The sequence below is a fragment of the Saimiri boliviensis genome, chromosome 8 (genome assembly GCF_048565385.1).
Source record: "Saimiri boliviensis isolate mSaiBol1 chromosome 8, mSaiBol1.pri, whole genome shotgun sequence".
Classification (NCBI taxonomy): domain Eukaryota; kingdom Metazoa; phylum Chordata; class Mammalia; order Primates; family Cebidae; genus Saimiri; species Saimiri boliviensis.
The window spans coordinates 49,102,236-49,116,047 of NC_133456.1; the positions used below are offsets into that span (position 1 = coordinate 49,102,236).

At 38.2% G+C, this 13,812-nt stretch overlaps 1 protein-coding gene across 7 annotated transcripts in view; it reads right to left on the reverse strand.

The window, feature by feature from the left end:
* Positions 1–13,812, reverse strand: part of CFAP20DC (CFAP20 domain containing) — a 287,993-nt gene that overhangs the window by 68,381 nt on the left and 205,800 nt on the right. For all 7 annotated transcript variants that reach the window (XM_074404464.1, XM_074404462.1, XM_010330936.2 and 4 more), the window contains one exon: positions 10,708–10,911. In XM_074404464.1, the coding sequence (XP_074260565.1) occupies positions 10,708–10,911 (204 nt within the window). The remainder of the gene's footprint in view (positions 1–10,707; positions 10,912–13,812) is intronic.

The window sequence follows — 13,812 nt, forward strand, 5'->3', positions numbered from 1 at the left end:
CAGAACAGTCAAAGGCTCTTTGGAGACCCAGCAAATAGCAGAGTGATAAAAATGAGAAATCACATTTATTATTATTATCATTTTAATGACCCAGTCATTGGACTTCATAGCATCTATGATATAACTAAAGGTCATGTACTGAAATTTTCCTCTTTGTGGAATTTTTATGCTGTTAACATTGGTTGATATTTTCAGACAGAGCAAAACAAAACCAGATACTTCATGGAACTAATGATGCAGTGCAAGCATCATTAATAACAGAGTCCCAGACACAGAAAATATATTTAGTCTCAATGTTAGTAAGTTTGTAAGAATACTTTCTGTTACCACTAATGAGAATTACACATGTAAATTTTAGGTCAAGGTGGTCATTTTCCCCAAGCGTGTATAACACAACCTCAAGCACTGATCAATAATCTGAAAAAAAAAATGATGCCAATACCTAACAAAAATGTGAAATCTCAAGTTTTCCCTACACAAGAAACCTTTCAGTTATATTTCAAAACATAGCTGAACAACTATATCTCATGTAGCTTTAAACACTTGCTTCCAACAGAACTTGATATTTTCCCTTTGTTCTATAAGGGAGAAAATTCCATCTTTTTTTGAATATCAGCGCTAAGTATTTATGTGGTTAGCAACAATGCAATTCTAATAAGAAATCATTTTCAACATTCTTATTTTATTACAATTTAGAATTTGGTATACATGTTTAAATTGCGTTCAAAGAGCTTTAGCTACTTCCATACTCAGTGGGGTTGGTGTCAAGGCTTTCTCACCCATCATGTGGCCCCTGACTGAGGAAAACAGTGTAGCCATGGTGCCTGTACATTTAGAGCCTATACTCTTTAGTTTCCATATCTTCCTTATTATAATAAGTTCTAAAATATTAATGACATAGGGGATGGGAATTCTTCAGAGTAAACTGTCTTCCTCTATAAATTATCTCTTGGAAGTGTTCCTTTAATTTAAATCAAACACCTCATCTGATAATCACAGTCACTTAGCCTGACTACCTGTTATGCACCATGAATTTAAATGTACTCAGATACTTTGGTAATTGAACCAATATCAATGCATCACTATTTCAGTAATAAGAAACAACAGCTGGGAGAACAGTGGAAGGAAAAACATGTCATAAGACATATTTGATCTCACTAGAGAAATAAGACTTCCAGCAATTTGCAAGTGAAATTTGGTTCTATGATTTAGGCTTTATTATGTCACAGCAAAAAAGAAATTAGCAAGCAAAAGGCCTAACAGTTTCTCTGGACCAACTCACACTGATATGGAAATAGTCTCAATAACAAATTCATTGGTATTCGTCCAGTATTTCAGCTGTACTCAGGCCTCCAGTGAATGGACCTCTGCTTACTTATTTTCAGAGGCATTTCCACAACTCTCTAAGCACCACAGTCCTGATATTCAGGTGAATTTCCATTTCTTAATTTTACACATTAATTCTATTTATACCTATCCCTAAACCTCTATTCTAAATTACTTACTCCATCCCTTGGAAAATAGAAGTGGTTACAGAATCCTATCTTGTTTGTAACTCAGCCCTCCTTGCTTTAGACTATACAAACTGATCCATTTCCATCTTTGTTCATAGTGACTTTTAAGTGTTAGAAAACAAAAAAAGTAACCAATAGAAGCTTTCCAAATAAAAACTGCTGACACGAACAGATAGAAAGGTGAACAACTAGCTGTCTGGAGCCAGACGTCCTCACCCACAAATGGATATTGATGGAGTTCAGGACATGCTAACCCTTGGCATTTGCAGTAGCAGGAAGGTCACTCTCCCCCTCCCCTGTTCTCTCCTGCAGCTCGTCATAAAACATAGGTAGAATTTTCTGACCACCCCCTGGAGCAGGTCATAAGATGCTCAATTGAGAAATGCCCTCCCTATCCCCTAAGAAAGGATCTTCCTTATCTCTGAAGACACAGGGACACAGAGAAGAATCTGCACAAAAGGCCTTGCTGATTTTTCTCAGTTTATTTCCATTAGCTCATAGCTCCTTTGTCCAATCATATTTCTCCACCATTTTCCCCACTTCATCAAACCTACAGTAAAAATATTGTAGTTTAACTGTTTGTTCAGTTCTTCATTTCCTTATAAAGACTCCCATATCACAGAAAACTTACATGAAATAAATTTGTATGTTTTGCTTTCGCTAACCTGTCTTTTGTTAAAACAGAGGCCTTGGTGATGAATCAAGGATGGGTGAGAAAAAGATATTTTTCCTCCCCTAAAATATGTTTATATACATATGTAGCAGTAAACCTATTTCTAGGTAGGTAGTATCCTGTGAAAGAACCAATGAAATTATATAAAATTTGTTTTGATTTTGGCATTCAGCCATACCTAGAGAATATCATAAGTAGATGCAAAGGGATGGCAACCAGTATCTACAGAGAACTATGGCCATCATCATAATAGCAGTGACTGATATTTATTGAGTACTTATGCTAATTCTTGGTAGATATGATCTCATTTGCTCCTCAGAGCAATTCTATGAAATAAATAGGATGAACAACTCCATCTAGCAGAAGAGGAAATTGACACTGGGTATTAACCCAGGATTGTGCCTGCCAGGAAAGGGTAGAGCTAGAATGTGAACTCAGGCAGTCTGAGTCTATAGCTTACCCTCTTAACCACTAGTCTGTAATGTTTATTTCAGCTCGAGAGTACATCTAGAGTGGTGACTATTTAAGTTTTTGAATAACAAATATGACAAAATCAGTTCTGTTTGTGGCAGGAAAAAAAAGTGACCCCAAAGAAATACATTTATTTGAAATATATATGACTATATTCTTACCATAACTTAAATTCATTTGATTTTATTCTCATGACATGTCACTATATATTTAAAATTTAACAAATGAGTTTTGCCACATTACTAAATTTGGAGCAATCATAAAATATAATAGACAGTACTCTGAGAATAAGAAAAGTTTATATCCTGGGGTGACTTTCATAGTCACTAAACACAGAACAACTTGCATATTTCAATATTTCCTCCTAACAGTACAGATATTATACTGACTCTAATATCAGTTTTTGTATATCAATTCTACAGCTGTATAAGAACATCTGCTCATATGATTTATCTGCAGCTTAGCACAATCAACAACTTACCTTTTCAGTTCAGGAGGATTAAAAGAAAACTCATTCTACCCAAAGAGAGCTGAGAAGTTAATGAATCCGTAGATCACAACAAATTAAAACCTATTAACTATAAGGAGCCTGAAATGCCAATATATTATATTTTGAATACACAGCAACCAGGAACATCATACAAAAAGGCTGATATGCTGTCGAGTAAAGAAATGGAAAAGATCCTAGAAACTCAGGGCCTTGTCCTTTTGGTGGCACTGTTGCTATGTGCTAGTGCCAGGAAAACAGTATTCATATAAAATTAACTACCACAGAGCACAAGAAGCTTCGCTCTTCCAGGATCAAGCTGCTAGAGATTTTTGGGGTGAGGGAGAGAAATGAAGCCTAAATAAAAGAACAGGAGATAAGATAATCCTGGCATGTTAAAAGGTAAAGACAGTATTTTTGTGTTGTTATGTAAAACCTATGAAAATGGCAATAATGTTGTTGCAAGGTGAATCAAGACCACAAATAACTTGTCTGAGAACCTCACCATATGCTTGCAATTTTATTAGGTGTATTTTGCTTCGTTATTCTCCAAATATTACACTCTACAACATGCCATGTTGATGGATGCATGCAATGAGCTTTTCTTTATTTTTGTAAGCTAAAGAGACTTATGTGCTTGATATTAGGTTACGGAGATTCTTTTTTTTTTTTTTTCAAAAGATGGGGTCTCATTATATCACCCACACTGGCTTGAATTCCTAGGCTAAAATCCTCCTGCCTTAGACTCCTGATTAGCTGGGACTACAGACCTGTGCCACCATACCCTGTCAGGTTACGTTAATTATTAACTTGAAAGAATGACAGCTTTGGGGCATCTGCTCACAGGGTAGCTGCACAATAAGCCTGCGTTTCTTGAATCTACATTTGAGAGGGGAAAGTGAAATGAAATATTGAAATAAAAAACAATGAGAGAGTTTATTTTTAAGGGTCTGAGGGAGCCAGTCTGTATGCCAATGGTTAAACTCACATCAAAACAAGGACTACAGAATCTCTGCTTACCCTTACCGGCCTCAGTCATCATAAAAAGGGACAATGTCCTAGAAATTTTGTTCTGATCACTCAAGTGGCCCTCTGAGGAGAATAACCTCAGGGGAGCAGCAGTTGACAGTGTAAGCTTACTTTGCTAAACACCGGGCACATGCATTTCATGTACTCATTCACTTTGCATAATGCCAATATTACGAAGGTTCTTTTATTATTCCCATTTCGAAGGTGATCATGTCCATAAACGGCAGATCTGGGATTTGAGCCCAGGTTGACTGATCTAGTTTAGATTTATTTAGGCATCACATGAAGCAGTGTCCATTGACAGCTATTCCGATTCCTTAAAAAAAAGAAAACACACACACACACACACACACACACACACACACACGTGACACACATGATATGGCTTTATGGTACTGTCAATCAAAATCCCTCACCAAGAGAGAATTCGAATAAAATTCATTATAACTAACTCCTAGCACCCTTCTGAAGGCTGCTGAGAGCCCAGTTTTTGAATAAATCTCATGAGGGCTACTCCTAACAGAAACTCTGCAAAATTGATTACTTGTAGCCTGGTTTCCATAGAAGTTGTAAAGTATTGTTTTAATTGAATTTGGTTCTAAGTTAGAAACTTTGAAAAATTTGTCTGTCAAAGGCCAATGGATTTCTCAGTAGGCTTGATTTATTTAGCAAGAGATGTATACAAAAGCCAATTTGCTATGAGGAATATGGTTACATTTAATTACACTTTTAAATGACTAATTTATTATATCTAAACACCTTTTAAACAGTACATATTACTCTGAACTGTACAGATGCTGAGGAATCAAAGTTTGTGGTAAACACAATGGATTTTGCTAAAGACTCTTCATTTTATTCTGTGTGGGTTTCTGGCTTCAGACTGCAATGTGTGTGCAGTGGTCAGGTAAAAATGCTAAACCGAATGGGACCTGACTACATCTCTTTTTCTTCCTATTGGTAGTGAGGCCTTGCTCAGAAGGAGATTTTCCTTTGGGTGTATATTTAATATCCATTTATTAAATCTTGAATTAAAAATATTATATGCATCACTCAGGATTTATTTAAGCAAAGCAAAGCTGATGTTTATTTTGGAATTTTGATGAAAATTGCCTTCTTTTAGAGTAAAAAATGAATTTTTTTATTATACTTTAAAGTTTTGGGATATGTGTGTAGAATGTGCAGATTTGTTACATGGGTATACCGTGCCATGGTGGTTCAATGCACGCATCAACCCATCATTTACATTAGGTATGTCTCCTAATGCTATCCTTCCCCTATCCCCCTACCGCCTGACAGTCCCCAGTATGTGATGTTCCCCTCCCTGTGTCCATGTGTTCTCACTGTTCAACTCTCACTTATGAGTGAGAACATGCGGTGTTTAGTTTTCGGTTCCTGTGTTAGTTTGCTGAGAATGATGGTTTCCAGCTTCATCCATGTCCCTGCAAAGGATATGAACTCATCCATAAAAAAGGAATTTTAAAAAATATTATTGATAGATTCATTCAAGCAATGACTGACAACCAGCTGTGATGCCTTGTGCCAGTGTTTGTGCTTCAACATGGAAGGTATGAAAGAACACAGGCAGGGTTCTGCCTTCAAGGAATTCACAACCTGGCCTGGGGATACTGGTAACAATGGCTAGCTGATGTTGTAAGTGCTATAACTGAGCCTGAAGATAACAGGGACCTAGAGAGGGAAGCGAATAATTCTGTTCAGGGTGGGATGAGAGTTGAGGAGGGTTTCATGAAGCAGCGACAAGTGAGTTGGGCCTTCAGAAATAAGCAAAAGGAGGGATAAACAAATAGAGCACAGAAGATTTTTAGGGCAGTGAAACTACCCTGTATGATACTATAATAGTGGATACATGTCACTACCTTTGTCTAAACCCATAAAATGCATAATACCAAGAGTGAACCCTAATGTTAACTATGGAGTTTGGGTGATAATGATGTGTTAATGGAGGTTCATTAATTGTAACAAATAACCATTCCGGTGGGGGACATTGATAATGGGGTTTCTCTCAATTTTGCTGTGAACCTAAAATGGCTCAAAAAATTAGTCTTTAATAAAAAATTTAGCCCAAAACCCTCCTCAACTCTCATCCCACCCAAAACAGAAATTAAAAAGCCATTTTTTAAGCAGAGAAGAGGGATTAGGGAGCTGCCAGACAGAGAGCACGGCCCACCTAGTGACAGCCAAGTCAACAGTGTGGCAGGAGCAGAGTGGCTCCCCTGGGTATATATTGGGTGGTGGGATGGGTTGTGAGACAAGAACAACTCATTTCAAGTGCTATGTAAGCTGACAGAGAAACAAAGGCACTACGAGGAGGTTATCTTGTTAAAGAAGAGACTCCCCTCTACCCCGCGACCACAAACTTAATTTGGCTTCCTTTTGGAACTTGGAATTCCAACTTGAACTCACTACTGAACTTCGGCTTAACTATTGCCTTCTCTGTGAAAGCATCCCTGAAACCCACAGGTGGAATCGGTCCCTCTCACGTGTTCCCATAACTCGTTATTCTACTATCACTTGCCACCCTGTGTCACAGTAAGCCGTTACCTGGGCTTCCCCTCCAAAACTGTGAACACCTCAAACTTGGATAAGGCTTCATCTGTATCCTCAGCAGCCAGTCTTGTTCACAGCACATTGTACCTCTCAGAAACATATGTGTGGAATGAGTGAATGTGACATAGACAAGCAAGCTTGTGGTGAGAGTTATCAAGGAGATATTTCCGGCTTTTGTGGCAGAGAAGGGGTATCCTTCACAATGAGGTCTGGAGAAGGGCTACAGTGACTTTGGAGCTAAGTTTTGAGGCTAATCAGGTCCAAGGTACAGGGATAAGGTGCAGAGTGCATTTAGGGAATCACAAGTGAGACTAAAGAATGGAGTGGAAGCCGGGGTGCAGTGAGAGATGAGGCTGGAGAGAGGGCAAGTCTCAGGTCATGGGGGCTCCTATATGTCAAACTAAAGAGGTGAGGGGGAGTCACTGAAGGGCTTTACATAGGGAAGAGATCAGATCAGATCAGATCTCGACTTTAGAAAGCTCACTAATGTGAGTACTAATGACAATAATAATGACAGCTAACCTTTATTTATTAAGTACTTATGTCTCAGATACAGTGCCAAGCATTTCATAAGGGTCACGGCTTGGATTTGAACCATGGCAATTTGACATCAGAGCCGATGCTCCAAATCGCCAGGTTATGGTGCTTGGACTGGAGGCACAGAGATGTTAGGGGACTGTTGAAGGAATTCAGGTGAGAAATAAAATACAAAAACCCTAAAAAAGAGCGAAATCATGTCCTTTGCAGCAATATGGATATAGCTGGAGGCCATTATCCTAAGCAAATTAATGCAGGAACAGAAAACCAAATACTGCATGTTCTCACTTATAAGCAGGAGCTAAACATCAGGTACTCATGGAAATAAAGATGACAACAATAGAAATTGGAGACTGTCCAAGGGGAGAGGGAGGAAAGGGATAAAGGTTGAAAAAGTAACTCCTGGGGAGTATGCTCAGTACTTGCATGACTGGATCATTTGTACCCCAATCTTCAGTATCATGCAATGTACCCCAGTGATGAATGTGCACATGTAACCCCTGAATCTAAAGTAAATATTGGAAAAAAAAAAATAAAGTGCATAATCAGTCATGGAATTAAGGGGAAAAAAGAAAAAAAGAAAAGTGCCAAGGCTGTGGTAGTAGGAAGTGCGAGTTAAAGGTAAAAAGGAGAAAAGATTCTCAGGATTTGGAGACCGATGGATGTGGGATAAGGGAGTGGGAGAAATGAAGATGTCTTCCAAATTTCTGGCTAAAGATCAGTATGGATGTTGACAGTATTCACTGAGATAAAAGAATAGTGCGATAGGCTGGATGTAGTGGCTCATGCTTGTAATCCCAGCACTTTGGGAGGCTGAGGCGGGCGGATCATTTGAGGTCAGAAGTTCGAGACCAGTCTGGCCAACATGGTGAAACCCTGTCTCTACTAAAAATACAAAAATCAGTCAGTTGTGGTGGTAGTCACCTATAATCCCAACGACTGGGGAGACTGAGGCAGAAGAATTGTTTGAACCTGGGAGGCAGAGGTTGTAGTAAGCCGAGATTAGGCCACTGCACTCCAGCCTGGGCAATAGGGCGAGACTGAGTCTCCAAAAAAAAAAAAAAAAAGTTGGATATTGTTGTGATGAATAAAGGTATGAATTATTTTATTTCTTCTTTTTTGCTGTCCCTGTACAACTTTTAAAGAGAAAGGCACGAGCTCTCAAAAAGACCACAACGATGCTTGTAAAATTGCTCTAGCTAAACTCTATACACAAGACACAGAGTTCATTAAGGAATACAATTTTCCATTTGGCAGTAGTTCCAATGTTAAACTGACTCTGATGCAATAATAAACATATCTTATGAACACCAAAGGCAGGCTTTTCAATATTTTCTCTAAAAAAAAATTAGACTGTTCTCAATGTCTCACTTGGTCAAAAAGAGGGGTTAAGTTCATTACCAAAGGTGTTATTTTTGGCCGTATACTTTTAGTGTGGAATAGCTGTCATGCAGGAGATTTCACTCTTTGCCAGAACAGGACAGTGATGAGAACACTGTATCCAGGGCAACCAAGAGTTCAGCCTTTTCAGTCCATAAATAATCATTACTCAGCTTGCCCTTTGTAATGCTGGTCTCTGAGCTACTTCATGACAGAATGAGCTCGATCAGGAGGCCACTGTTCTCTTTCTTATTTGCAGTTTAAATGACTGCTGAAGAATATTTTATAAGAAAGGCAATGTTTCAATTCTATTGCAAATTATACTGGCAAAAATCTGTAACTGACTCTTATGATCTTAGCTTGGCTACAGGGATACTCTAACCAGAGTAAGCAGAAGTCAGATATTTTTCTGGCTGGTGGGTGGATACTTTTTGGCACCAAGGCTGCCAGAATTGTTATGCATGTTTTATAGTTGTGTTTAATGAAAGCACAATTAAGGCAAGGGAATCCTGAAGGTATGCAACGTAGGAATAAAGAGCACTAATATATAACTGACATCATCCCTCCCCATCAAGCCAATTGGAATTTCTCCTCCATGAAGACTTGTGTAAGTTCTCCCCAGAGCACAGAAATCTCACCATCCACTGCATAGCCAGATATCCATTGGATAACACTCATCTGACAACTGAGTCATCACACTGTGGTGGTCAGGAGCCCATACATGGGAGTCAGACCAAGTTAGGTCTGATTCACTTTACTCAAGAGCCTCCATCACTCAAGGGCTCTGCAGCAGTGCTTACCACACAGCAGTGTTAAGGAGTAAACTAGATAACACATTTAAGGCATTAGGTGCCACGGTCTCTCAGATTTCCAAGATCTACAAAGATGTTGGAGATCTGGAAAAAACTGGCTTTAAAATATGAAAAGTACATCACAAAATTAAGAGGTATTTAATTAAATATTTAAAACCTAACTTATCTACTGTCAACTACACTTCAACTCAAACTTTATATAGCTGTATATAAATGAGCAAAAGTTATATGGTTTTATATTTCCTTTAAAAATTGTATAGCAAAAACACACTCACTTTTGGATGAAAGTATATTTTAGTCTGTTTGCTATGCTATTGAATGTAGCCTTGTAAGTAAGTGTTTCTTAGGCCTGTGGAGGTCTTAAAATGACTCTAGGTATTTAAATAAAGGGTAGCTCTAATTATCATTATTATAGCAATGATTTTATTATTCTGCTTTATGACATTTCTTGTGCTACACTGAACTATTTGATGGATGCTCTGTCTTTCCAATTAAATTGTAAGGTCCTTGAGGGCAGTATTATGGAGAATGGACTGAATTAAAACACTGGGGTCTGCTCTGGGATCCACCACTGACCAGATGTGGAAGCTTGGACGCAGGCTTCACTTTCTTCACCTGAAAAACAGAAAGACTAAGACCTGTTTCAACTCCTCTGCCAGGCCATAGTGAGGGCAATGGGCCACACTGAAATTGCTTTAACTATGGAAGCACATGGGAATATAAGATTCTGAAGCATCCACAGTGCCTATCAAAGCGCATCAGACACAGGGAGGAGTCAGTGAACATCTGGTGACTTCTACAGAAGGTTCTTTTCTATCTTCATATCCAAGGAATACTTGTATATCTATAGTCTTTTCCTCTGTGTTCATTAATTTAACAAATATTTATTTAACAAATATTGAGTCTCTTGTATGTGCCACATGGCTTATACTAGGAACAGGGGATACAATGGGATACCCAGTATCTATAGTAAAATTGTTCTTTTTGTTCTTTCAATGTGTGGTTTGATGTATCATCATATATACCTTCTCTGAAGGTAAATAAGACAATTTAAGAAGGCTGTCATCTTCTAATTTCTGTCCCCAGTTCTAAAACACTATTTCAGAATGGGCTCTAATTATTTCTCATAGGGAGTGTTCTCTTTTTGGTCCTGGCTTTTCCAGGCAATGCTGGGATTTGTTAGAAAGAAACTTGCTCCTTAATAAGCAATGAGAGGAAGCTGCAAAGCTCAGGACTCACAGGTGGCAGGCAGGAGTTCCAGGTGGTTGTGTCATCACTGCTGGTACTTATACTGACATTACAGTTGTCCACCTGGGATGCACTCAGGCCATGGGAGGTACCAGCATCGTCCAGTTCTTCATTTTGCTGCCGCCGTAGGCTCGCCAGCATCTGTAACTCGGATTCACTCATCTGGCTGGGCTGATAGTTTCGCCAGTCATATTCCTAACCAAGAAAGAGGAACATAACAAAGGGTCATTTGGCCTTTATTAATTCTATGACTACTAACCAATGCCACAGGCTTAACCCCTGAAGCAGCTCCCCAATTGACAGAGGCCCAAATCCCTAACATGCCTCTATGCGCTGCCTGCCCCATCCATTACACAGCCTCCTGTCCTTTTGCTCCTCACACACTAGCCTCTCTGTCCTTCATTGAGGCCCTGGAAATCATCAAGTCCTGTCTGCCCTAGTCCTGTGCACATGCAAGTCCCCTCTGCCTCATGTTCTTGCTAATGCTTAGGCTTCCTTCAGGTCCCCAATTATGTATCACTTCCTGAAGGAAGCCTTTTCTGACAACCATAAACGCGGTCAGCTCCTTTATGATATCCTCTCATAGAATCTTAAAATTTTCACTTTTAGCATTGATCACAGTTGCAGTGACGGAATTGTTTCTGGAGTTTGCAGGTTTGCTATGAGCTCTACAAGGGCAAGCACCATGATTGTTCTGCTCTCACTGCCTTTCCTAGGTCTAGTGCCTTGTAGGTGCCCAACCAGCTTTTGTAGATCAAGTAAACAAAAACTCAGTTGTTCTTTTTTTCCCCGAAAAAAAGTTTGCCATTAAAAAAGCCCAGTTTCTGAGTGAATTGATGAATTTCCTCATTGTAAACATAATTACCAAATATATTCAACTTGCAGTAAGATTGAAAATCTTATTAGTAGTATTGGTAAAAGCCATCAAATAAAATTTGAATGTAAGATGGGAACCTGTAAGGTCTGAAAGTCTGGAAGATCTCATAGCTCCAACAGAGGTGGATTTACTGCATATGTCATCTGTCAAGCCCTTTTTGAAAAAGAATACTACTATAGATCTTTAGATGCTAGTATAAATATTATTTCACAGTACAGGTGGAAATTGGCATACAGAATTTTCAAAACTTTTCCCTTCCTTTCTCTCTGACCTAAACTAGATTTGATAGCAAACATTAATTTCAGCATTACCAAAATATGAGCAGTATGATTTAGATGCAGAACTGGCATATAACTTAAAAGTAATTTGAAAATTTTCTGGAAACACTGGTTGTACTAACAAGGATTTTTTTCCCCAAGATACCCTAGAATTTTTTAGATATTTATATCTCTACATACACTTTCTTGGAGGGCTCCCTGAGGCATTTACTGGCTTCTTTTCTGCCTCATAGTAATGTAAAAAGTTAAAAAAACTTTTTTGAAAAAAATTCTTGGAGTTCCTATGACATTAAATGCTTTACAATAAAGCATTATTATCATTATAATGTGGGGTTTATAAAAGCTTCTTATCTGACAATGTGATGTGGAGACTTCCTAAAAAGTTGTCCGTGGAAACTCAGTTAAATCCTTATAGTTCATGGCACAAGCAGCTTGGCACTATGAGAGGCCATGCAATCCTTAATAAGAGATTTCATGAGCATTTAATATGCTTTCAGAGTTCCTGGGGCAAAACAGGTATCACAAGAAGAATAAAATTTATATCCCAATGAATAATGTAAGAATAAATAAGGAAATAGGAGTAATTTAAATTCAACAGGAGTAATTTAGGGAACAATAAACATACAAAGATGTTCAACATCCTTGTCATTAAAGAAATACAAATCAAAACCACAGTGAGATACCTTCACACCCATTGGGATGGTTACAACAAAAAAAGAGACAATAACAAGTGTTGGCAAGGACATGGAGAAACTGAAACCCTCATACAGTGTTGGCAGAAATGTAAAATGGTGCAGTCACTTTGGAAAACAGTTTGGCAGTTCCTCAAAATGTTAAACACGTGAGTTACCATGTGACCCAGCACTTCACTCCTAAGGATAAACCAAGTGAACTGAAAACCCATGTTCACACAAAACTTATACACAAATGTTCACAGTAGCATTATCCATAAGAGCCAAAAAGTGAAAACAACCAAATGTGTATTAACTGATCAATGGATTTTTGTTTATCCGCATAATGGAATACTATTCAGCCTAAAGAGTAATGAAGGGCTGGATGAACCTTGAAAATGTTATGCTACCTGAAAGAAGTACACAAAAGGCCACATATTGTGTAATTTACTTATATGAAATGTCTAGAACAGGAAATTCACAGAGACAGAAAGTAGATTAGAGGATGGTAGGGCTGGAGGAAAGGGAAATAGGAAGTGACTACTAGTGGGTATATGCTTTCTTTTCGGAATGATGGAAATGCTCTGAAATTAGTGATGGAAATGTTCAAAATGATGGTTGCAGGATCTTGTGAATATACTAAGGACTCCTGAATTTCACACTTTAAAAGAGTAAATTTTATGGTATACAAACTATATTTCAATTTTAAAAAAGCAGGTTGGTAATCATATGTGAACATGAGAATACTAGCTGCTTGACTTTAGCTGCAGCAGTGAACAAGTCACTTGCTGTTCTTCAGTTTTTCAGTCAAGAAATGGGACTAAGCATTCTAATGTGTTACATAGGTATGTTAGTGGGCTCATCATTGCCAATACACACTTTTACAATGAAAAAGCAATTTTATTTTAATTTTCACTATTTTTCTTAAGAAGAAAGCTTTAAAATGTATGATTAAGTTATTCATTCAGTTTACTTATTTAATCCACAAGGCTGTACTGTGCCTGAAAAACAACCCTGGGTGCTAGGAGAGAAGAATAAGAGAGGATGTGGCAGTGGGTAAGCCAGACAAATCTAAGCCTGGGCCTTAGTTCCGCCACTTACCAGCTTTAAATGACTAGGAAAATTACCTAACCTCTCTATGCATCAACTTCTTCATCATGGGGACCACAATACATACCTCACAGGATTTTTGGTGAATTAAATGAAATAATATTACATCGAATGCTTAGTAGAGGCACCTGACAAACAAAGATACTAGGGAGTCTCCAAA